Source organism: Argiope bruennichi, chromosome X2, assembly GCF_947563725.1.
Source record: "Argiope bruennichi chromosome X2, qqArgBrue1.1, whole genome shotgun sequence".
In the NCBI taxonomy this organism is placed as follows: Eukaryota; Metazoa; Arthropoda; class Arachnida; order Araneae; family Araneidae; genus Argiope; species Argiope bruennichi.
In genome coordinates, this window is record NC_079163.1 from 14,227,848 (window position 1) to 14,254,137 (window position 26,290).

The window sequence follows — 26,290 nt, forward strand, 5'->3', positions numbered from 1 at the left end:
ATTTGAGAGCGGATTTTTTTATCGTTTAAAACTAAAAATTGACGCAGAATTAAAACTTTACAAGTTCCGTTTATCTAAGTCGTAACAGTTTTGAGTTATTGCTTACATGAAAGCGAATGTATATGCACATATAAGCTTCTATCATGGATCAAACTGATATTATGAATTTATATACATATGTATACAGAAAGACAACCTTTTGCCGGATTTGATTTTAAATTTGTTGCATATCTACACTCTATATTCTAAAAACTGTGTACCAAATGTTATCCATCTAGTTCTTGATATTTTGTTATCAAGCTCTCTTGCACTGGAACAGACATATAGACAAACTGCCTATCAATGGATTTAATTCAAAATATGTTAGAAATCAACACATTTGATGTGAAGATCAAAATCTATATAGCGATATAATTCTGTACAGCGATATAATTCTGTATAGCGATATAATTCTGTATAGCGATATAATTCTGTATAGCGATAAAATTCTATATAGCGATATAATTCTATATATCGATATAATCTGAGCGATATAATTCAAAAAATGTCTTTTTCAGCCATATAAAGATCTGAAATGTAGAATTTTGTCAAAATCTCGAGGTCGAATTTTTTGACGATAGCAATATTTTCTCTGTGTGTATTTCGTACAAGAGAAAGTAAAAAGAAATAAAACAAAAATCGATTTCCGTCATGGATCAAAATGATATTAAAAATTTATTTGCATATCAATGCAGACAGTTAGTCTCAGGGAAAAGATGAAAACTGAGCATTTTTATAGCTAGATTTAAAAGAAAATATTTCCAATATATGTCAAGAAAGCTAGAAATCGTTTAAAATATGTGCTAAATTCCCTTATTTGTTGCTCCTATTATCTTTATTCGTGAGGTTCTGCTAAAAAAATGCTAGCGATGCGTAATGACGCAAACCAAGCTTTTAAGCACTATTGATTATCTCGAGTATGAAATCTCTCTTCACAAGAGGCGTGAAAAATCTGTAAATGCAGTTGGATCTCAATAAAGCAACTTCCTATTTGGTGCTTTTGAAATCTTTATAATCATTAATTCAACAATGTAACAAACGGTACTAAGAGGGTAAATGCATAATATCGATTGTAAACATGTGGATACAAACTCTAAAATATAATAATTTAAAGGAATGACAATTTTAAAAACGATTTATATATCGTTTATGAAGTTACTATTTTAACGCCTCTTTTTAGACACTGATTTCGGCCTTATATTAAATTCGAATGCAACATAAATTTTGAAGAAAAATATATAATTTCTTGCATTTAAGCTTTAAATATGTTAGCTCATTTTAAATTAACAAAAAAAATAACTGTCCGTTATTTTAATTTCGCTTATTTTTTGACAATATTTCAAGAAGTAAAATCACTATTTTCCCAAGTACATACTGTTAAGTGTATTTCATGTAAATCAGAAATCTTTCTGAAATACACAGCCAAATGAATGTTTTCCCTTACGGCTTAAAAATGATTTTGAAGAAATTTATATATAAACCTCTATGAAAATTTAAACATATAAATAAATTAATCAAAAATGCAATCATTATGACATTCAATTAAAAATAAATGTTTTCTGAACCGAACTAATAAAAGATGCATTTATTAAGAGAGCGTTAATGCTGCTACCACTAAAACACAGATGAATTTAATCAAATTAGAAAAAAAAATTATGTTTAATGAAAAAAGAATTAAAAAAATGTTAGAAGCTTTAAGATAAACCAGTATCACAAAACTCGTGATACTGGTTTATCTCTAAGGCCTCAATTTCTGGGAATTTTCGGGTCACGAGTGGTCAATATTTTTGGACGAAAAGCAGACCCCTCAAAGAAAAAAAATCCCTAGTTTGAATCCCTGCCTGAGGATGACCCTTGAGAAAGTCTTCAGGATGGATTCATCATTTCTTTCTTCTTGTTTCTTTTTGCATTAAACTTAATATTTTTTTTCTAATTTGGTTAAACATATAAACCATTTTATTCATTCATTTTACACAAAAAAAGTGATAGAGGTATTTGTAATTTCAAACAAGTCAATTCTATTCCATAAATAGCAGTTAGTATTAAAAAGGAACTGAATTCATAAGGGTTTACGATTCATTTGTGAAAAATGAGAGGTGATTATTATAAATAAAAGTTCCCTTTCGATAAATAGAAATAATAGAATAAAATAAAATCTATCAGAAAAAATTGAGGTACCAAACACTCATAAAGCATATTAAGGAGTTAGTATGTAGTGAATGCCTATCATAAATCATATATACGTATCATAAATAGTATGTATCTATCATAAATCATATATACGTATCATAAATAGTATGTATCTATCATAAATCATATATACGTATCATAAATAGTATGTATCTATCATAAATCATATCAAATATCTGTAAACTACAGACTCCGTCGAGGCTGTGTGTGACGTAATGCAGCGCCGCTCATCATCCGGGTATGACGCGTGAAACTTCTAAAAGGCTATTCTCTCTCCTTCTCTTCTGCACGCTTTCAAATAGAAGTGTTAATTATATTTTTTATATAAAATGACGATCCATTCAAAAGTAGTAATTTAAAATTTCATACATGATGCTCATATTGAAATGTAGTTATTTAAGAACCTTGAAGTTGCTTCTCAACAATCACGGAATTCTTATATATGCCCGAGAAAGCAAGAATAACGGCTTAACTCCACTCGTTTTTATTTCTTTTTACATGTGTATTTAGGGGAAAGAACTCATTCTTCTCGGTTAGTTGATATGTATTTAGGGGAAAGAATTCATTCTTCTCGGTTAGTTGATATGTATTTAGGGGAAAGAATTCATTCTTCTCGGTTAGCTGATATAAATGAGTGGAAACTAGGAATCACAGTTTCATTTGGTAAAATTAGAGATGATGCATTCATTAGTATCCGCTACTTGCATGAATTGATGCGTATATTTTGTTTTATGTTTTTTTTATTTATTTATTTTTGTTACGAGCTGAGTCAGCTTGAATGTGTATGGTTTTCTTAAACTAGCATCAAATATTTAAAAACTTATCCATTTCCTTGTTGCTGAATCACACCGCTAAGCACCCAAGGTTTTAAGTCTTAGATTGTTATGATTATTATTTTGAATCGCTGATCTTCAAATGATTTTATATACAAAAAGTTTTTTCGAAACTCAAATTACTTGTTAATGAGTAAATCACTTTAGTCCAATTTTGCTATTTGTATAGCAATAACTTAAAAGCTTCATCTAAAATTTATTAGAATCAGTAGCCGTTCATCTGATTAAAGATTATTCAAGTCTAGGTTAGAAACACAATTAATAGCGTTCATTACATAGTTTTCGATTTTCCAGTTCACCCTGAAGATTTACCGTTTAATTTTTCTATTAGTGAATGTTTTTAAACTCGGTTTATTTAATCGAGCTCCTTCAATGTATGCATAATTTACATTAAAATAAAATTTATGCCTTTCTTCAAAGTTAGGTAAAGTAAAAAAGAAAGAAGAGAAATAAATGAGTGAGCTTGCATACGAAATGGGTGAAAAATTAATTACTCAACTTTCCCGTGTACTAGTCAATGTGGTCAAGTTACGTGTAGGAACATAAAAATTTAGAATTTCTTTTTAGTTGCATTAATTTCTTTTTTCCTTTTTCAAGAAATCTGGTAATAAATAATGCAGAAACATCAACACGTTTTCCCCCCTAAGCTACTAGATTCACACATTTAAAATTATTTTTCTTTCAAGAAATAGTTAGAACTGGTAAAGTTTTCCCAGGCTAAAATTTTACTGCGAAATTGTTACTTTTTTTTTTTTTTTACTAAAGAATTGCGAATCAGTTTTTTCCTTTTAAATTATATATGTTTTTTTTCGTGCATAAAAATGATGTTGATTCGAAAAGAATGGAAAGAGCAAAGATTTCCCCTCCTTCTCTAAATTTATTTAACTTCAAATATGCAATAAAATTTTCATTTGTCTAGCCCAAAAAGTAATTTCTTTTATTCATTTCAACATCGGGATACCGAAACAAAATATCTTTTGAGCAAAATAGCAAGCTTAAAATGAATTTATATGAATGCATTTCCTTTTAACAATTTGTTGACGAAATACTTAAAAAAAATCAATGCAATGTTGAAATATTTAGATAATGTTGCAAAGCTGAAATATAAGATACATCTGGATGGGCAGCATATCTCAGTAAAACTGTTTTTGCATTTAGCACTAATTGAAATTTTGTAGAATTATCGAAATTAAAAGAATGTCTATATACCAAGTCTGTTTATAAATTTGTAATGGTCTTCACAGCCGAATTTTTTCAGAATTCGTTTTTACTAACATTGTTGTTTATTGAATAAAATATATGCCATTAAAGTGAAAAGTTTACAGATTATTTTAAATATAGCTACATATTCAAATCAATGGAGGAAATAGAAATAAAATATGGATAATAAATATTATGGCTATTTTATGAAGGAAAATAAATTATGTATTTGTATATAAACCAAATTTTTAATGATTCAGACATATATTTTAATCTACATTTCGAGTATATCTATTAATGTGAAAAATTCGAAATGGTGCTGTGGTACAAAGCTGAAATCAAATCATAAAAAACTTATTTCCATTTAAATATTTCTTTGGAACTTAAAAAATAAAATTTCATTATAACTACTTTATTTTCAGTTTCTTCACCGATTCCATCATTACTTAAAGGCTAAATAAAATATTAGAGTTTTTAGCTAAATGAAATGATATGGAGCGGCAAGCCTACAATTACAAAACAGGATTTTTTTGTGAATGTATCCATTCATTTAGTCGCTGCTGTATAAATCAGAATAAAAATTGAATCGTTCGGAAGAAAGTCATTTAGAGAAATTAGATTTTTGTTGAGGTTGACTTTAGAATTATTCAATAGATGGTTGTTGAATCTCCAAAGAAATTTTTTAAATGAATTAGCTCACAAGAATTTCAAAAATGAAGGGAAAAGTCTTTTCCTAATCCGTTATTCATCTGCTACAAGAATTGCTGGCATCGCTTATAAAAGATTCTCTGTTATATTGAAAAGCACCCGTCATCAATGTATCGCATTACCACATCGCATTCAGTTTGAATCCAATTTACTAAATTCTAAATCTGGAATTTTTTTTCCCTTAACGTACTTTATTTCTATGCTAATAGTTTCATGTAAGTTTTTTTCAAAGAGTAAAAAATTTCAATGAAGGTATAAGCATTTCAGAAATAGAACTCGTGACTTACTTGTAAAGTCGAAATAAAAAAAAATATATATGTATCTACGCAGAAAAAGATACATAACATTGAATTGTTAAGATTTTTTTATTGAAAATCAGGACATCTCCAAATATTATCAATCTTATTTGTGTTTTAGATGATAAAAACATGTCCTTATCTTTTTTTATAGTCGACTAATCAAAGTTAAATGGTTTTTAAAATTAATTATTGAAATTCTGTTTAGGTCTAGAAACTTCTAATTTGGTTCATAAGAGCTAGAATTAAAATTTCAGTATCTCTTACGGTATACATTAACTACAATTTGAGTTATAGCATCGATTTGGTATATGTTCACTAAATGACATACTCAATATCACTTCTGTAAACCTAATCTTCATTTTTATTCACGTCTGTTGAAGTATCGTATAACAGTGGAAAGAAAATTGCTAATGATATACTTTAAGGGTAAATGCATAATCTAATATTTAAAGAAGAGTACTTTATTATGTACATTCAATGTATGCAACGAATAATAATAGAATACAAACTTCATTCAGTTTATTGAGCTTTAAACAGAAATTATTTCAAAATAAAATAAGTATGTTATCCTTAATGAGGAAACATTGTCAGAAAAAATTGTTTTAATGCTTTTAAAACTTATCTTAATTGTTTACGTACACACACAATTTATATTATATAACATACACACACGTATACATATAAACACACACACACACACACACACACATATATATATATATATATATATATATATATATATATATATATATATATATATATATATATATATATATATATATAAACACACACACACATTATATAATGTTGCACGAAATTACGAACACACAGAAAACAAACACACAGCCGATTGTGCTCAAGAACAGCAATACTAAATCTGTAATCTGTATTGGTTATCTGTAAAACTTTCTTCCTTACGGTGGAACTGTCACCATGGTTATCTGTAAAACTTTCTTCCTTACGGTGGAACTGTCACCATGGTTATCTGTAAAACTTTCTTCCTTACGGTGGAACTAAGTGCGCTGTTAGGCAACATTACAAATTCGTAACAATATATATATATATAACTGTCGAACATTTTTAATATCGAATGAAATACTGATTATATAATTCTGATTTATTAAGAAAAGGATCCTCAGACGCTAATCTCAGAAATAATAATGCATGCTACTTATTTGAGCATTTTCGCTTAATCTTATGTGATGTATTGGATCAAGTGATTATATTTTATATTAATTATTGCCCATTTAAATAAGTGCTGCTTTAAAGCACATATATAACAAATTTGACAGTATTTAGGTCATTATTTATAAATAGGTTGAAAAATGTATAAGAAGAACTAGCATTTTCGAGTTTGCATTATTGTATACTCAAATATTTGAAATTCAAAAAAATGCCAATTAATATGCAAATATTTATGTAACTAAATTTAACATAAATATTATAACTTATAAATTATGTTACTACATTTTACACAAAAGGCAAATATTTATTTTACTAAATTTAAAATAAATATTTTTCCCTCTTCTAAAGTTTCGAGAAATCTTGTTCATCAATTATAAATAGACCTCGAAATCCACTTAATAAAGCCTATCGATGTCAAGATTGAATGATCAAAAATAGCATAATCTGATATTCCAACATAGATTTATTTCATCCATAAAAAGGGAAGCAGACACTTTTATTCATCTACTCACATTACGTATTAAAGTCGAAATGCGAATAAACTCTTTTATTTGCGTTGTCCTTCTGTCTCTAGTGCGGAATATCACATCTAAAATAGCGAAATGTTGCAGTAATCTCAAAGCAGACAAGTGTCCCTTAAAATATCATTCGAATCTATACGTGACGTAAATAATGAATGCATACAATGATTTATTCATTTGCCTGATGGAGAAACTCTTTTGTTCCACCTGAAAATACAGTCATCCACTGATGCAAGGAGAGACTCTTTATTATTCAAGTATGACAGCTTATTCTGACATAAACGCTTTATTGAATAACTGAAAAACCTTTCATTTATTTAGGCGTAATTATTTGAGATAAACGAAGACATTTTTGTTTTCCATGCATCAGCATTTATTTTGATGAATTCTCTAAATATGTAAACAGGATTCCGTCAAATGGAAGTTAAAAAGATAATTAATGTCTAAGCAGTTTCTTCATAATTTCAGGATTCTTCAATATTTATTTCTATTTGTTTTAGTATTGTCGTAAGTTGAACTCACGCATTTTCGCACTATGCGAAATGTTCAAGTGACGCTAAAACGATGTTGTAGATAGATTCTCATGGAAGACAAAGTGTCAAATGTATGAAATTGTAATCATTGTACAGATATGTACAAGTGGTGCATGTATCTGTATATAGAATGTGTTGTATAGACTCTACAGTAGACTGTAAAATAAAGCTTAAAAAAGTGTCCAAATAATATTTATAGAAAAAAGATTGCTAACATTCCACAAATGTTTAGCAAATACCAGTATAATTCAAAACTATTAAGTAGCTTGCATGCAGCTACGGACAACTTACAAGCATATCTTCTACTGGTGCAAGACGATTTTAACTTTTTAATTTAAAATTAACAACCTAAATCGAGGCAGAAAGATTTCTCGATAATTGCCTTTGATCTTACTTTCTTCTTTATGGAATACGATATAATGGAATTTTAAAAGAAATTTCGTGATAGTTGGAGATTTCTTTTTTCGGTTTCAAAAACTTTGGAAATTTTTCGAAGTATCAAATATCAGAAAAAAATTTTCTCCAAATATCGGAAACGTCTTCAGTTTCAGCTGAATAACAATTCACGTAATCAGCGATTTGCAGTCTATACTCAAACAAATTATGACAAAAGATGCTGTATGTATGTAAGACAAAAAAAATATTTTGAGAATTTAAAAATTAGAAAGGGCCATTTTTAGATTTATTCGTATAAAAAATTAAAAATTCTATCTGTAAATACATCTCACCATAAAAAGTAATGAATGCTTTCATCAAATTGAAAATGAGTCATGCAGACATAAAGGAAATAAGTCAAAACTCTGTACTTCAGGCCATAAAGGGTTAAAATCTAATCCTATAGATTTCAATCTAGTTTTTAAGCCATGTTTCACTAATATTTAATTTTTAGCGAAATAACGAGATTAAGCGGAATTAATCCACATGACCTTACATACTGATATATGATAACCATAATCACTGTCATTTCGCAATTTAACTCCGATCTCTTGGAGTTCTCAAGATAAAAATAATTTATGATTCTTATCTAATTTTATTTCATAAAAAGATATTTTATTCTCATTTATAGCATGCAATCCATTTTTCTTAAATAGTTCCTCATATTTTAAGAATAAATAACAGATGCTGTCTTTATGCACTAATGCTCAAAATGAATGTCTTATAAAGAGCATTTTGGAATATAAGTTAAAGATATTTCACATAAATTTTTAACATTCTAATTTTTTCTAAATTTATTCAAAGTAAATTTCTTTTTTCTCCAAGTTATAATCAACGTCCTATGGTGGGAAACGACAAAGCAATTCATACACGCACAGGGTCGTATATTGTTAAATAATAATGATAATCGTTGATTGCATAAAACCCTCTTATTTCCTTGTTGATAATGCAGGTAAATGTTAACCTTAAAAACTTTAAAAAAAATTATATCTATGAGCAGTAATTCGAGACGTATGCTTATAATATCAATGTCAGTGACAGAAAAAGGATGTAATAATGTTTTATAAATTTCTAAGCATATGAATAGGAAATTTTCCCGAAGTATAGCTAGCCTAGTATCTCTTTTAGATTAAGAAAGATCAACGTTAATCAGTTAAAATGTCTATGATTCGATCTTAAGAAGCATGGGGGAAAAAACTAAACGTCCACTTGGTTCAGAAATCCGGATAAAAAGTTTATATACTTAAATACGAGAAAAGAAGTAATTTAAAAAAATACTGAATAATTTAACTCTAATTACTGCAATTATTTAACTGTAATTAACTTATATTTTCAAATTTACGAGTGCTTCAGTCTTTTAGGAGTTTTTCTCTGTAGAGAAAGAATGTTAAAATAAATTGTTTCCTGATGAAATAATTCTTCCGAGATATAAGAACTATCCTTACATTTTTATTCTTTACTACACTACATATAGGAGCAGTAAAGGTAACTGGAAACAATAACTTGAATAGGCATCAATAAAGCTTTAAAGAGTTGTGAAAATGTATACATTTTTTAAGGCAATCTAGATGAATAACAATTTCCAGCTTTTATTCAGTGCTATTTTTTAATGTGTTTATTTTACATTACATAACAAGTTTGCTTTAGTGGCAACCGTCTTCGAAAAAAGTGAAAAATAAACTTTCTTAAATTTCATTATTCATTCCTTACATCAATTATTTACAAGGGGAGTTAACAAATTTATATATTTCTTCGGATATGAAGAATATAATGGTTAAGAGTGAAATTCAATTTTCATCTCTGAGTTTGCTTCTGAGAAACCAGATAATGTTCCTAATTATCACTGACAATTTTTATCGTGGTATATTAGTTTGGAACAAGCTTTTACTATAATAAAGACCTATATTTTTCACGCATTTTTAATAATTTATTATACGATAGGAAGTGATATTAAATTAAGAACACAATAGTGTCTTATTCCACCAATAATATTTATTATTTTACGCCAAAGTAACAACTGATATTTTATGAATTCATCATGTGATTTACTTGCATAATTCTTTTCACGTAAGAAAGCTAGTTATTAATAAAGATTTGATACTGATTGATGTCGGGTATAGAAGAGAACAAGGAAAGATTATGCTTAAAGAAACTTGATACTGAAATTGGAATATGAAGATGATGAATTTGAATCATTTCAATAAGAAACGGATGTTGTGGCGTTGGAGAAAGTAACATTTCGAATCCTGCAACTTTGACTTTTTTTTTTTACTAATATGCATATTTTGATGATTATGTTGAAGGCACCAGAATTAATGGACATTATTTATTTGTTCGAAGGTTTACTAGTGGTTAGTTCAATGTGACAGGCTTAAAGAGTATTAATTTGACTAAATTAAATATTGTTTTGGTGGTTAATTATAATTTGCAATTGCTGATATTTATTCTATTAGGTCCCATCTCTGTGAAGGTTTTCAAGTAGTGTAAATATCAGAGTAAAAAACATCTTACTTGAAATGGGAGCTTTATTTTCTACTACTAAATTGAACTACTAGTCCTTATTTATTTTAAAGTAGGTTTCTAAATCTTATATATTTCCTCCTCGTGTCTTATAATATTCAGCAATTTCTATTTTTTTAAAAAGTACATTTCCTAACAAAATTGGGGATAAAATGATTATAAATTTCTCCAAACTGAAGCTATTAAACAATTATGACAGTTTATCTGCAATATTTCATAAAATAGAATATATTTTTATTAAAAAATGTAAAAAGCAGTATTTTTAAATATTTAGAAAAGAAATGGCAATGAAATGAATGTTATGGTAAGAAACAGTAATTTCTTATCATTTCAAATCAGTTCAATTCTGTGATCAGAAGTTTAAATAGACGTTCCGAGCTATACCATAGTCTCTAGGATAATTGGGATAAAATCGGGGGTAATTATGATCGTGTATAACTAAAATTAGTTAAGAAATGAATTAATTGGAAAAAACAGGAATGTTTTAGAACATGATTATACGCTCACTTGAATTATAGACTTATTTTCATTCTCATAAGAATGATTTAAATCAAAGAAAATATCAAAGTTTTCAAAATTAATTCCTAATTTCTTTAATTAAACACAAATATGTTCATCTTACATGGACAGAAATGGATGAAATAGGGATACATGCTTGTTTTTATAATAAAAACTTCTTATTCTAGTTAAAAACATATATATATCAAGAAAATTTACCGTTTTTTGTTCTACTTTGACAGAATAAAAAAATATAAGAAAAGCTTTAATTTTATTTCACAATCTATACCGAATGTCATTTAAATTCACAAAAATAGAGTTTTTAAAAAAAATATGCGAAAAGTATAAGAAAAATCAAATATGAAAACATGAATAGAATTAAATTTATTTTTTAAAGAATACGTTCCTGAAAGTAAGAAACAAAAAATAGGATTCATAATAACAAAATTTACCATCTTTTACAGGGCAACTAAATTGGTGCACTTTAAATAGGGATTCATTTTAATTTTAATAGACTATATATCCTTGAAGTTTAATTTTTCTTTTTTAATGTTCAACTAAAATTAGTTATTGTAAGCAATCGCGTTCCTACCTGGAATCAAAATGCAAGTAACTCTAGATACTTATGATAACTTGTTTAATAAGTTCAGATATATGTAACTCAGAGTTACTGCTACTTCAATCAATGAATATATCTTGCTCCAATAAACCATAAACAAACTATTACTTTAATATATTCAAGGAGCAGAAGTTAATCAACCGCAATTCCTCCCGACGAAATTATTTGCGTCCTGGCTATACTTCAAAACCAGAGGGAAAGATAGTTGATAATATGTCATGTAAATTAGTATTTACTTTGATTCACATACGATGAAGTTTATAAAACGGACCTCTAGACATCCAAAAACTTAAAATATTTATATTTATGTATTTTAAATGCTATATTCAATATGACTACAATTTCAAAATACTCCATTGCAGTCTTTCACAATGTCTTTCATCAAGATTTGAAACAGTGATTTATAAACAATTGTGTTAAACAATATATATATATATATATATATATATATATATATATATATATATATATATATATATATATATATATATATATATATATATATATATATATTGAGTGAAAACCAAGAATTCGAGAAAAATGAGTGAAGTTCATAATTTTTAATATAATATACATTTTATTCCGATACTGCTAGCTTCAAGCGTGTTTCCTGTTTTTCAACTAAAATTAATTTTTTAAGAGAAGTTTTGGGATTTCGTTCTCTCAAACTTTTAAAAATAATTAAAAACTTCAATAAATCTTAAAAATAATTTAAAAAATAAAATAATAAAGCACTAAAACAATGACTAATGAAAAGAAACAAATTGTTAGTCAGATTTTGCAACCTTTCTCCCAAGCCTACTTTTACACAAAGGTTGTATTAAATCTTAAAACATGAATTTCGGTAAATAAATTGGAAGTTCCCTATTCAGTTTTTAATATATAAGATGTAAGGTCCTTTCCGATCACCTGCGGATGTAGCAATACTTGCCTGTCCAAGAGCGGTGATATTATAAGATAAAACAACAAAACTATCTACAGGGTAATTACAGTTTATTAACAGATTGGTTACTACCACTAATTCTGTACTAACCTGTACATAAAGGTAAAATCCCGCCAGAAAGTCATTAATCCCTTAACTGTGTTGTTTTCTCTTATCTTATTAGATGTTTCCTTCAGTTAGGGAAAGTGTTCCCATGTTAATTCCACTAAGAACTATAGAACACTAGATGTTAATGGATTACTCGTCATTTTTGCATGAATTATAACGTCCATGAGTTCTTAATTTTAGTTTATAAGTTTATAAATCTCCTAACTCGGATATACATTGAAAGAGTGGAAGTAAATATCATAATAACGTTCCCTTTGAAAATTCTGTGAATGTTTAAATCTGATTCATTCAGAATTCGAAAAAAGATTTTCTTAAATACAGAGTCTGAATGCAAAGTTCAATTATGAAGAGCAAATTGAATTTGGTCGACTAATCTCTCCTGTTTTGCAGGGCGGCGGAAAAGAGTGATTTCATGACGAACACTTCGAAACTGTTGGACAGTTTGCTTTCCGCGGAAAATTACGACAGACAGATTAGACCCGGCTTTGGAGGTAAGCGGAAATTTTTCTTCCCTTGCGATGCTAAATCAGTAGTCACCTGTCCATTGGATTAGGTGTTTGTCTCATTTCTCAGCAGATCTAAAGCTTTGAATTTGATAAATTGCATTTATATTTCTGAAATGCAAATAAAAATTCGGTATCTTTTCATATTTTTCAGTCAAACTGATTTTGAAAGAAACGCAAGCATACAGAGATATTCAGAAGTTTGGTTTCATATATCAAAATTAGCAATTACACCAAACAAACTTTGTTTATTTGGTAAAAATATTTAAATCAATGGAGAAAGGGGTAAACAAAGTCAAAGTAATGTTCCTTACTCTTTCCTATATCTGTGTGTTCCTAAAGCGTTCTAATTGATTCTAATTAAGTTCTAATTGATTTATTAATTTAAAAAAAATGAATTTAAAGAGGAGAATGACATTCTTTAAAACTATTGGCATTTAAAATTCAAATTGTTAAATTAGTGTTTGGTACTTAGCAAACATGAAGCAATTTTTTAAAGTATTTGATCATTTGTATTTCAATTGTTGAAACTTGCGATGAACACTGCATGAAATGTTACGTTTAAATTAAATTTAAGAAAGTTTAAATTATCAAGAAAGCGTTATATTATGTATATCCTCAGTTCTTCATTTTTCATTTGCAAAAAGAAAAAAAAAAGTTTTAATTATTTATTTTTTGATAAAAAACAACATTAAATGAAGATAAATTTCTCACTAAATATGTCAAGATGCCTTTTCATTTATCTTATTTACACTGGTTTAGAAATCATTAAAAGTTATCCTTTTGCTAAAAAGTGAAATTATTAAATTTTCGAATTGATCTCAAAAGTTTCAGTCTCCTCGAAATTCTTATGTTAAAATAATTACTTCGTAAATTTCCCTTTATCAGTTTCTCTGCCAAGGATTTCCTGAGATATTTGAGGATAGTCATTGATCAATCTAATTAACATTCTTTTGTGGCATGTGTGATTATTTCTTCGTGAAATACAGTTTTAAAATTCTTTAAGCTCTTGATCAAATTCTGTTTAGTGATATGCTAAATGCACGTTACCAACGAATATTTACCAAATTTAGTACTTTGTTTGAAAGGCTTACCATAAACTATTGGTGGAAAAGTTTGACAAATATTTCTCTGTAGAACTTTTAACTCGTGATAGATCTAAATTATATTGTATTCAAACGTCAATATTATAAAGATTCAGCCTACTCTCCATTGGATATTTAATTTAATTTTTTTTTCAAATTTCAGTATCATCGGTTGTATATATGGAAAAGCACTCAATATATTTTATATTTAAAAAGTAATAAAATTGAAAAAAGTGCATGACGTGCAATAGATAGCATTAATGTGAAAAATAAATCAAAATGGTGATACTCTTTAAAAATTCTTTTTATTAACATATTGCCATCAGTCTTCCTAGAGTAATTGTTTGATATCAGTATTCTTTTTTATAGTAAAAACTGTGTTTAATATTATTGTGGACTGTTAACAAGCATATTTTTATATTTATGTTTTTAAAATATTTGATAAAATGTTTTTTACGAAATTATTGGTATATTAAAATACTCCGAGGGTTACATATTCATAGCTACAATTCCGAAATAATTCTAAAACATTCATGAAGTCTTGAACACTGATTTGATGTTTTCTACATATGCTGATAGAATTTAGCATAATCATATTATATATAAATATTATTTGTTTGTTTAAATAGTTGTGAAGCACTTGAAAAAATTATCCCTATATTAACCATGTTCATCAAAAATAAATTGGACAACCTTTAGAATTTATAATATCATATATGATGATTTGAATCTCTCTATTTTCTTGAGGAAACATTAAATATGCATTTAATTTCAAAAGGGAAAGTAACACGTAATGGAAACTGCATTCCTGCTAATTTTAAGGAAATATTAATTTCGAAAATTATGCACTTCAATTAAAGATATCATAGGTTTTGTCAATACTTCTCATTTAATGGTATAATTTCAAAAATAAAATTTTGCCAAAATTATCCGATGTAAACAAAAACAGAAATACACTGATGGTATTTGAAAAATGCATACATAAAGCTGATTTGAGTTTCTTAACGAATTTAATATAAAAGGTTCAATATTTTATCGACCATTATTTTATTCGCAAATAAAATACATTTTGGCATCAAATTGCCTGGACAACTACCTTGCATACAGTTTACAAACAACGCGTTATTCAGCAAGTTACGTCTCACCTTATTTTCTTCAAACGATATGACATGATATCCCTTATCCCTCCCCAGTTTGATTTTCGCTAAAGCGTTATTATATTAGGGTTCAAGCTTTCTGTTTCTCTATGTTATATTAACGAATTGTCAGAAAAAGTTAAGATAGAAAGCTTCACGAAAAGTTTATAATCTCAGATTTGCACCATATTTAACCATATATATTTGTACCAAGTTTATATAACAGCTTTCCGATATGAAAGCTGCTATTTCATTTAATAATATCAAAGTCTGCGTTATTATTCAAAGTAACTCAAATGATTTATTTATATCTTTCTTGTGTGTGTATTTTGATATTTACATCTGTCCATCATAGAGTTCCTTCTGGTTATCCTACATATTCATATGAAATAAAGTGCTGATATTTTTTACGGAACTACTTTATGTTTAGAGAATTTTAAAAATTCTTAATTAGAAACATCTAAAAACCTCGTCTGTATTCAATATAGAAAGTTAAAATTTACAGAATAAAATGTTTGTGATATATCTAAATAAAAGAAGTTCAGAAAAATAAATAATTATAAATTAAAATTATTTGAATGAACAAAAATTGAAATATATAAATGAAGAGGTCTGGAAAATAATTTACATTAAATATTCAAGCAATCTCTTCTAGAAGGAGTCCAGTTTTTTAATACACTGTCATAACCATGATGGATAATTGTTGTAAATGCAACTCGTGAAATAAATTATGAAGTTCAAATTATGTATAGTTTAAAAACAACTTTCTTTTGAATCCTTACTTACAAAATCTACCTTGTAATCTACTCTATTGTTATCTACCGAATAGAATTACATATCTACATAGTTATGTTATCATCTTATAATGTTTCTCAAAAATACTGACAGTTATTTTGTGATAGGAAATATATTATAATTTAGTATACTTATTTTTACTTTCTGATATATGAAGTACAGAGAAAGTATTGTAATCGTCAAAAAACTCGATCTCAAGATTTTGCCGAATCTTCAGGCTTTAGAGCTTTCAGAGTTTGAAAAACATACTTTTGGAAAATATCTGTCTATCTGTCTGTGATAAATATAACTCAAAAACACTTCGAGCCAGACAAGTGACTACACCATATTGGTAGATTTCTAACAAATTTTGAGCAAATTCCATCCCGACGAAGTCTCTCTGTCCGGCTGTTCGAATAACTAGAAAACGAAGAGAGCTAAATGGATAAAATTCGGTACACAGATTTAACATCTACAGCTTAGACACCTATCAAAATTTGATGGAAATCCAGAAATACATTGAGCATTTATTGGTCTGTACTTTCAGAAGCGTAAGTCACAAATGCAATGAATTAATATATTAAACTTGGCATGGGATTTTCTGAATAAAATTAAAGTTCTCTTTCATATTTTGGCTTCAATATATTGGAGAAAAGAGGTCTAAAACACAAATTTAATTTTCGAATAGAATTGATCGCATGCCAAGCATTAAACCCAGAACAAAATCGGCAAGGATCACACTATTGATTCAGTGAAAATGCTAGATTCACGCCATAGGTTAATATTTCTTAACAATTCATAGCAATTGTACGCCAATGCCATGAAAGACGTTCTGTGCTTTGCACAATGTCCATAATGTTTGGTGGGGGATTAGGGATAACACTGTTATTAGATAGTACGCGAAAACGATTTTAGGAAACTATTTCCACTGGTTAAACTTTAATATTATTAGTCTTTTCTAAATAAGCATTAGTCTTTTAATATTTACGTTTCTCACTAGAAACAGAAATTGCAGTCGATTTACTTCTAGTTTTAAGCCAGTTGCTTACATGAGAGGAATAGATCGTATGATTTGCATTTGCTGCGACTGTGCTTTATATAAAGAGTGCTTCGTGAGACCTTGAGGATATTGGAATGAGCCATTACGTATGGAACCAAATGCTTATCTAAATGGACCGGTAACATCATGTCTGTCTCGATATTTATAACATAATGATCATTACGGTTATCATTAACCTACATTTTTTGGTAAGATAACTTTGGTCCTTTTATTTTATTATTATTCGAGTAGTTCGCTTTTTCTTTCTTTTAGTATTATGAAGTTTTGGAAGGGTGATAATAATTTTAAATAAATGTTTTATAATAGCACATGATTTTTAAAAATATATTAATTATTTTTACTAATGAATTAATCTTTTATTAAATTTATTTCAGATTGCAATTAACCATTCTTATATTTCTAAAACCCAACACTAAAATTGTAGGAATCAGCTAGAAATAACAAATTATTATATTTCCAGTAAAAGAATTAATTTTCATTTTTTTTTTCAGAAGATTTTAGCCTATGAATAATTATTTCATATTTTGTATCAACATAGTTGTTTGAAAATTTACTTGCACTTGTATATTTATTTAAAATTTTAAAATTTAGATGCCAGAAAAATAAAAAATATATATAACCACATCTTGAAAACTGTTGAAACAATCACAAACAAAGCAAATATTTTGATGCAATTCTTTGAATTCACATTGTAGTATTTCTTAAACACGTTCATGGCCTAATATTAAATATTAAAATATAGATCATATAAATATTTTTTTATTCTTGTCGAGAAGTAACTGATTAATTGATTTTTAAAAAAAAATGCCAGATGAAGAGTTATAATTTGGTTTCCTTTCATTAATAATGAATCCATATTTCTCTACAGTGTCTCTTTCTGAACTTTGTGGCTTCAATATGTTTTGCTGAAATATGAGTGCAAAAACATTTTTTATTCGAAACTAGATGAAAAGACGGAAAAGGATATAAAGCCATTTTCTTTACCAATTTGTTTATAAGAATAAAGATAAATTTTCTATAATGATATGAAGATTTTGAATTATTTCCACAAAGTATTCTATAGTTTTCTTAAGGTAATCCCTTAACAATCTCGAGAAATTTTAAGAAAGTTGCAAGTACCTGAATCCCCCCCAATGTATTAAAATCCTAATAAATTTATTAAATTGTCTTAAATATATTTAGATAGATAAAACTGAATTATATAATTAATGCATTTTTGGATATATCGTGAAAATTATTCTTTTAAACACATTTTCCTTTCTAATTCTGAAGTTACCCAGTGAAAATATAAACTATGGCTAAACTTAAATGTTGGCTAATGATCAAAAATATTTCTAAAAATTTCTTTAGAGTTAAATATTTGACTTTTGGAAGAGTTTTTAAAAGGAAGTCAAGACGTGAGATGTGTAGGAATTTAAATGTTTTTGGCATCAAAACTACATCCATTATTTGGTTTTTCATAAAAAAAGACATTAAAAAGAGAACTCTTTAAAATTAAAGTATTAAGAAAGTATTCCTTGTGCAGAATTTGAAATTTGGATCTTTAGAAAATATAGTAAACAAAAACAAGGGAAAAAAGTATTATAATTTATCATCGAAAAAGTTCGCAAAAGAATTATTAAAATTATCATATTTCTAAAATTTCTTGCTCCTTAATATTGTTTTTATGTTACACTTTTCATTATCTTCTAAGAATATATTATCTATTTCAAAGAACTATCGTCTTCATCAAACTAGCCTTAGACCACTGTTCAATATTTCTAATTTTCATAAGAAGCATTCATATTCTTTAAAAAATATATAAAATATATTCTTATTGCAATAAACAGGAGCGAAAAAATAATTTCAATAACTAAGATAAGAACCTTCAATTATATGAACCTTCGTGAATTATATAAAGGTTCATATGAATTATATGAACCTTAGTTTCAATTATATGAACCTTCGTTATTCTTCTTTCTCCCAATGATTTAAATATCAGTTGCTCTCTATTTGGTAATATTTATAGTAGAAATCACAATTAATGCATTAAAAGTGGAACAGATAAGCGAATTATAATTCAAATTGCATTACTGATTTACTTGTTGAAAATTTTTAGATGCAATCTAAAATTGAAAACTTAAAAAATTAAAAATCTCTTAAAATACCATTGGCATTATTTTTCAACATAATTAAACAGCAGGTATTTTAAAAGACAATGTAATACGCTATACTCAAGATGATACACTTGTTTATGAAAACTTATGCATATAATGTAGTTAATAATAATCATCTTCGCTGCCTGTAAACATGCAGTGATCGAAAGTTAAGCACTGAAAATATGATAAGTTGCCAACAGCTAATGACTGAAATATTCATTTTTAAAAGGTACATCAAAATTTGTAAGTAATATCAATCTAATAATAATTGATTATTATTTGGGGACTATATAGTGTGGCACTCATTGAAGAGGGCAACCATTAAGATGGATTCTGAAAATGCAAAATCTGTTTTTAAATATGTAACAAACTGTTAAAGAAAACATTAGAATATGATATGGAGACTTCCATGTCAGATAAGCTGAAGATGAATTAATTAGAATTCCTGTATTTAATTCGTCAGACTAAAAGCTTTGATATTATTAATAATTTCTAATACAGAACCATTAACTGTATATCATTTATTCCATAATGCGTAAATTTTAGTTATTTTTTATGGTATGTCAATTATTAGTTGGATAAATCTATAGCTCAGAATCAAACGAACTTAAGACACATATTTATAACTTTTCAGAGGAGTGTAAAAACTGAAATGAATCTATTCGTTGCCTGTAAAGATTTACGCTCTAATAAACCTTGTAATTATAAAAAGAGAATTGTTTACAGACTTACATTATTACAGTTTCATGCAAAATCTAATTCTACATGCAAAACTATAATAACTGGAAAATAGTTATTTCTGGATTTACGTCCATTTGATTATGAAATACAGAAATTCCAATCCATTTGCGATTGTATTTTGAGGAATTTGCTGCTTTAAAAGGTCCAGTTTTTGCAACTAAAATGGAGACAATATTATACATAAAAGGGTAATAAGTAGTTATTTCGATTTCTAACTAGGATTTCATGATTAGAATTTAGGATGAGACTAAGATGAAAAAAAGAAATTCTTTTAAGTTCTAGAAAATGCCTGGAGTTAACTGATTACCATTTAAAATCCTTCCAATTTTCATTTAAATAGAATGCACTTTTTAATCAAAGGGCAATGCAGTATATTTCTCATATTTAAAAGTTATTACATTTTTTACAGTTTCATATCTTTATTCACCGAAAACCGAGACTTAAGTATTCTTCAACAAGTATAAAACAGTTTTCATTGCGATCCAATGCTAGTTTACAGCGTTTTAGCATCATCTTTATTATTCCATCTACTCCAAGAAGATTAAATCCGGGTGCTGTAAATGAGTTCTTAGCTCAATAAGAAGCTGTGAATTGTTATTAAATTTTTATTCATTCTGTTTTCTTTTGATTAATTTTCGCTTAAAAATACACCATTTAATTTTTACTGTCATTTCATTTTGTCTTTTTTAGAATGCTTAAAATATTATATATCATGGATACATATATGAGCTTTATAACCATGCATTACACATATTATGCATTTCATTGTTGGAACTATTTATTATTTCTGTTTCCTTACTTTATACTTTTCATGGCAAAAATCACAACAGTTTTCTTCAATGATTTTTCTTTCAACATTGATTAGAATTCGAAGTTTCGGTTGCAGTTTTACATGTGGGAAAAACTAAAGTTGAAATAATTAGTAAATAAAAACAATCTTTATTTTGTTAGTTTAAAAGTAGAAATCTTTATTAACTATATTAAATCAATTTCTTCAACTTTACTTTGAATAAGATAGAGTGTATCTATTATTAAATGAAAAAAAATTATTTTGCTTTATTCAGTCTTGATAATGTTACTTGTCACCAGTTTTTTAACTTCCTGAAAAAATATGCGAAATCCATTTTGAGTTAGAATATACTTGCGAGAGTTTTCTTTGCCAATTTTCGCGAAGATATCAGTCATCTGTCCACACTTACTGCTCACATTCAAGACATGAAGCACTATTTCATATGGGTGTGGTTTTATTTGGCTGTATCATGATTAGTCACGTGAAAATCTTATTCCTCTTTGAATCTCCAAAATCAAACTCTGAAAATTAGCAAACTTTATCAGAAACTTTTGCCACGTTCATTGCTTTTCCAATGTACTTCCTCTTTTTGGAAATTTAATTATCCTATTTTCTTAACACTTTTAATTTCAAAAGACGGAAATTTAATAACACTTTCTTGATTATTTAATAAACAATGCATACCTTTATTTGATTTTAGATCTTTTCCCTTATCCGAATCTTCTGCTTCGTTCAACGCTTTTCCCACGCATTTCCTCTTTTTGGAAATTTAGTTAACATATTTTTCTAAAACTTTTCAAAATAAAAGATGGAAATTTAGTAACATTATCGTGATTATTGAATAAATAATGTTTACTTTTATTTGATTCTAGATCTTTTTTCACTGTCGATTTAAATTATAGAAAAATATTTAATTTATATTGTATTAATTAAAATGAAATAAAGAATGATTATGGTACAGTTGACTGGCAGGGATACTTTGCATGCGGTTAAAGAGAGAAAAAAACGTTTTTGTTAAGCAATAAAGACGCACTTATTTTAAATAATATCTGGTAAGTTATTCTGCCAACAAAAAGCTGGCAAATAAGTTGTCATATTAAATAATTCTAAGTGATGTAGTTATCTTCCAATTATTTTCGAACTTTTCATTCGATTTTAAATTGTATCATATCATTACTTTTAATAAATATCCACCAAAAAATTCATCTAATGTAGCATATAAAATGACATAAATTTTTTCCAACATTTTTAATTTTTAAGGCACTCTAGGTTTGATTAGAATTTATGATACCTTAAGCAAGAGAAAATCAGATCAAAACAAGCTTTTGAAATTATAAATACAAAATTTTTCTTTTCACAAGAAAATTTTTTACATTTCCTTGCCCTAATGTTGAATTATTTTTCTGTCTTGGTAAATAAAAATAAATTGAAATCATATCTGATATTTTGAATATCAAAACATCCGGAAAACTATTTTTAAAATATGTAGTAAAATTCAGTAAACACATCATTCCTCGGAAATTATAAAATATTCCAGCTTGTTATGACTCAGTCTGCTGGGATAATAACCTGCACTCATCCAGCGATTTCTGCTTTACTGAATGTTTACGGAAACTATAATCACGAATGAGATAGGCCCTACTTTGCTTACGTCATTAGGTCCTTAAAGAATCATTTATACGTAAGAGATCATTTGGGCCGAAATATCAGACTGGAAAACGTCTTTGAATAAAAGCAATAAGGTGAACATATTTAGGAGTTGATAAAAGCTGGGGAGAACAACTGATGGTTAATTAAAGGAAATCTTGAAGGAAACTTCAGTAACTAAGGCATATCATAACTTTTGAAACGCATTTAGTAACGAATCATAATAGAAACTTATTCTGGAAAGCAGATTTTGTTATTTGCACAATAAATGAAAAAATTTGACTGGCAGACGCACTTGAGTAAGTCTTTAGAATAATATCTAAGTAAAGTATATGCATAAAAATAGAAGCTATTTAGATTTCCGCATAATCAGCATTAGTATTTTTATGTTTGGGGTTTTTTTTTCTGCATGGAATTTATGCTATTACGTTAAATATCCTATTATACTTCTGATCAAATTTGCATTGATTCTTTCAACTCATTTCCTAAATGCATTTTAATTGGTCCCATTTATTTGCTTACGATGCTCTTTCTGCAGATTAAACAATGGATGGAAAAACACTAATTTCAACAAAAATAATTTCAAATATTACACTATTGTTATTAATCCCTCGGGAGGGGGGGCACTTCATAATTGAGGATGGGAAACTTCCGGTATGATGATTGGCTCTCGTCACCTTTGAGGACGTACTAAAGGGGGGGTAGAGTTGACTACCCCCCATCGATGACAGGACGTACTTCCTTAGGGAAGGGTTGTACCGTGGCCGGTGATGGCCCTAAGGACTCAACCAGAGGTCCCGCCAGTGTTGCTGTAGCGGCGGTCTGGTCAATCAATCTTTTCCGTGTGCCTTTGGGTGGGTCGGAGAAATCAATCTATGATTAATCTTGTGTTTATTTAATATGAAAAATAATCTTTTGAATAACTTTTTGTTAAACTTTTGCCCTACTTTGAATCGTTTGATTTTTCAAAAAACCACAGAAGTAATAGGAGAATATAATTATTACATGAGCGTTTAATTTTAATAATAGTTAAAACATTATGAATGCCATCAGCGAAAAGCAGTTTCAGTAAAATAATTTCAATTAGATTAAAAATCAATAAAGGTAAGTTTCATTTGCAAACAGCTTTACCTCATTCTAAACAAAAATATTACTATTCGTTTACAATGACCATTAAATTATAGCTACTCCTATGCAAAACAAAAAATCATTTGAGATATTGTCCGCATGTAATGAAAACATTAGTTTCGAAAACACAATGATGTTCTCATCGCATGAAAATAGTCAAACATTTCGTCGCTGCTATTTCAAATGTCAAAGGCTCCAAGGTAAACAAGAGAAAGATAAAATAAAAGTAATGGACACATATTTTCATCCCGACGTGCGAAACATGTTGATGGTTTAATAATGTAACAGCGATATAAAGCTTAAGATAACTAAGTAAAAACAAAAGCTCTCCTACTTTTGTTAGAAATCTGGCTGTTGGCCAGAGGGTGGTGTTTGAAAACGAGTTGTGAATGAAGCATTTTATCTGTAGTTAGGTATATTCATAGGTAAGAAAAGCTCAGAATACATCAGATCTATAAATAACTACTGAGATTCACACTATGTACTATGCATCTTTGTATCGTTTGCGTGAAATACTTGCATCAACATAAGCTTGAACTTACCCAGAGGTATATTACATGAGAAATATACTTCAAGTGGATTTCTTTTCTTCAAAAATAGAGATAAAATTATATACAAATAAAATTACTATGTTTATAGTGCATAAAGAATAAAGAATTAAGTAAATAAAGAATAAAGAATTAACTAAATAAGTAATAAAGATTTAAGTAAATAAATAATAAAGAATTAAGTAAATGGTTAATAAAATATACTATTAAATAGGTACAGCAAAAGAAATTCTGACATACCAAATATTTTATGAATGAGAGTAGCTTATGTAATAGTATTTTTAATTTAATCTTACACAAAAAATTACTATCCTTTATTGGGGTAAAGGACTTAAAACACATTTTTGAAACTCTATTTCGAGCACCTTAGTAAATTGTAATAAAATAGTATTGCTTTAAATCTTTTCCACATACAGTGCAAAATGTTTTCCAATATTAATTCTTTATTTGAAAAATATTTATTTGAAATTTGTGCGTATAACTTTAAAAATCATTTTCATAGGATCGTTATTTGTCAGTTTAGTATTTGATTTCAAATATTGCTGAAAATTTTTAAAAAGTCAAGAAAACGTCTTATTTAATAGCAATAACTTTAGTCAAGGTAACGAAATATTGTTTCGAAGACATTTTTTTATATAACAAAGTTTATGAGGCATAATATTATTTATAACACCTTTATATCTGCGATAATATCTTTTCAATTCTTAATTACATCGTTAATACTTAATGAAGTAAGCGCGTGAAGAGAAAAAAAACTGTAATGTAATAAGCTATTTTTATGATAAATTTATTATAAAAATAGTAAGTGAAAGATTTTACTATTCTTAATCTACGTAAAAAAATATTCTTTTCTTCATTTCTTAGGATTCAAAGTTTGAAACGAATGATTAAAACAACTTTTATTGTTTTCAGCGAACAAAATATTAAATGAATTTACAATGTGCATTACTGACTTTTAACAAGGAAAAAGGTTGCAAAACTTCAAAGTAAAAAAAAATAAAGTTACTGAGAAGATAAACAAACATTAAAAAAATTTTCAAACAAAATGTATCATTTTCAAAAGCAAAATTTTTCAAAGAAGTTGTAGTAAATAGTAGAAATATATTTTCCCTTTCTAATTCTGAATAATCTTCATTTTTCTAAAAATAAAATGTATCTTCGCTTTGTCCAAACTTTACGATAATTCTAGTATCTGTAGCTTTAAATTAAAAAAAAACATTAACATTTAATACCCGGTTCAAATAAACTGTGAAAAAAGAAATAAATCAATGACCAGAAGTTTGAATTACAAATTCGTTTATTTCATCCCACAGACACTTACAGTACCTTTCACATTCTAGCTATAATGAAAATTACCAGTTTCACTTTAAATTTCACAGGTGTATGTTTTAGTATCATGATAATGAGCGCATATTTTGAATCTTTGTCGGAAATTTAAATAGAGGTTTTCATACTTACAAAAAAATCCCATTTTATCAAAAGGTCTTCATTAATTTTTCACTTTCACCAATATCTTTTAATTTTGTGTTGAAAGCTTTCTTAGCATTAAGATATTATATTATTATTCTGTATCTCGAAATTACTGGAAGTCTCATGGTAGAAATTAACACTTTAAAAAATGCATAAGCCATTATTAAAGATTTCCCTCGATCAATGAGTTCCTTATAGTAAAATGAATATAACAATATATGCCCCATCCACAAAATAGTTTTGATTATTGTCAAGGGTAAACAAAACGATAGACCATTTCAACTAGAATAATTTTTAAAAATATATGATACACGACTCACCAACAGCAGCAACTGTAATTTGTCTTCAGTTTCTCCATTTAATTATAAAAAATAAAAAATTGTATTTAAGTCTTGAATTAGTTATCATTCTTTGCCATCGTGTTGTAGTAAGGTAATTCATTGGCAATTAAACACTTATATACAATACGCTAGTCATCGATTCTTCTACAAAAGCGGAATTAATTAACGTTACTAGCTTATAAATGGCGAAATTAATTAATGCTACTGGCTAAATTTTGAGCTTCTGATTTGCATGAATTAAACCTTATTTTGAAAGCCTACAGAGATGAAATATTCAAATATTCAAATTCAATCAAAC

At 27.5% G+C, this 26,290-nt stretch overlaps 1 protein-coding gene across 2 annotated transcripts in view; it reads left to right on the forward strand.

The window, feature by feature from the left end:
* Positions 1-26,290, forward strand: part of LOC129960437 (gamma-aminobutyric acid receptor subunit alpha-2-like) — a 111,195-nt gene that overhangs the window by 37,039 nt on the left and 47,866 nt on the right. Inside the window, exon 2 of one of the 2 annotated variants that reach the window (XM_056073869.1) lies at positions 13,022-13,122. The exons of the other annotated variant lie outside the window; for it this stretch is intronic. Coding sequence (XP_055929844.1) covers positions 13,022-13,122 — 101 coding nt within the window. The remainder of the gene's footprint in view (positions 1-13,021; positions 13,123-26,290) is intronic. 2 annotated transcript variants of the gene reach the window in all.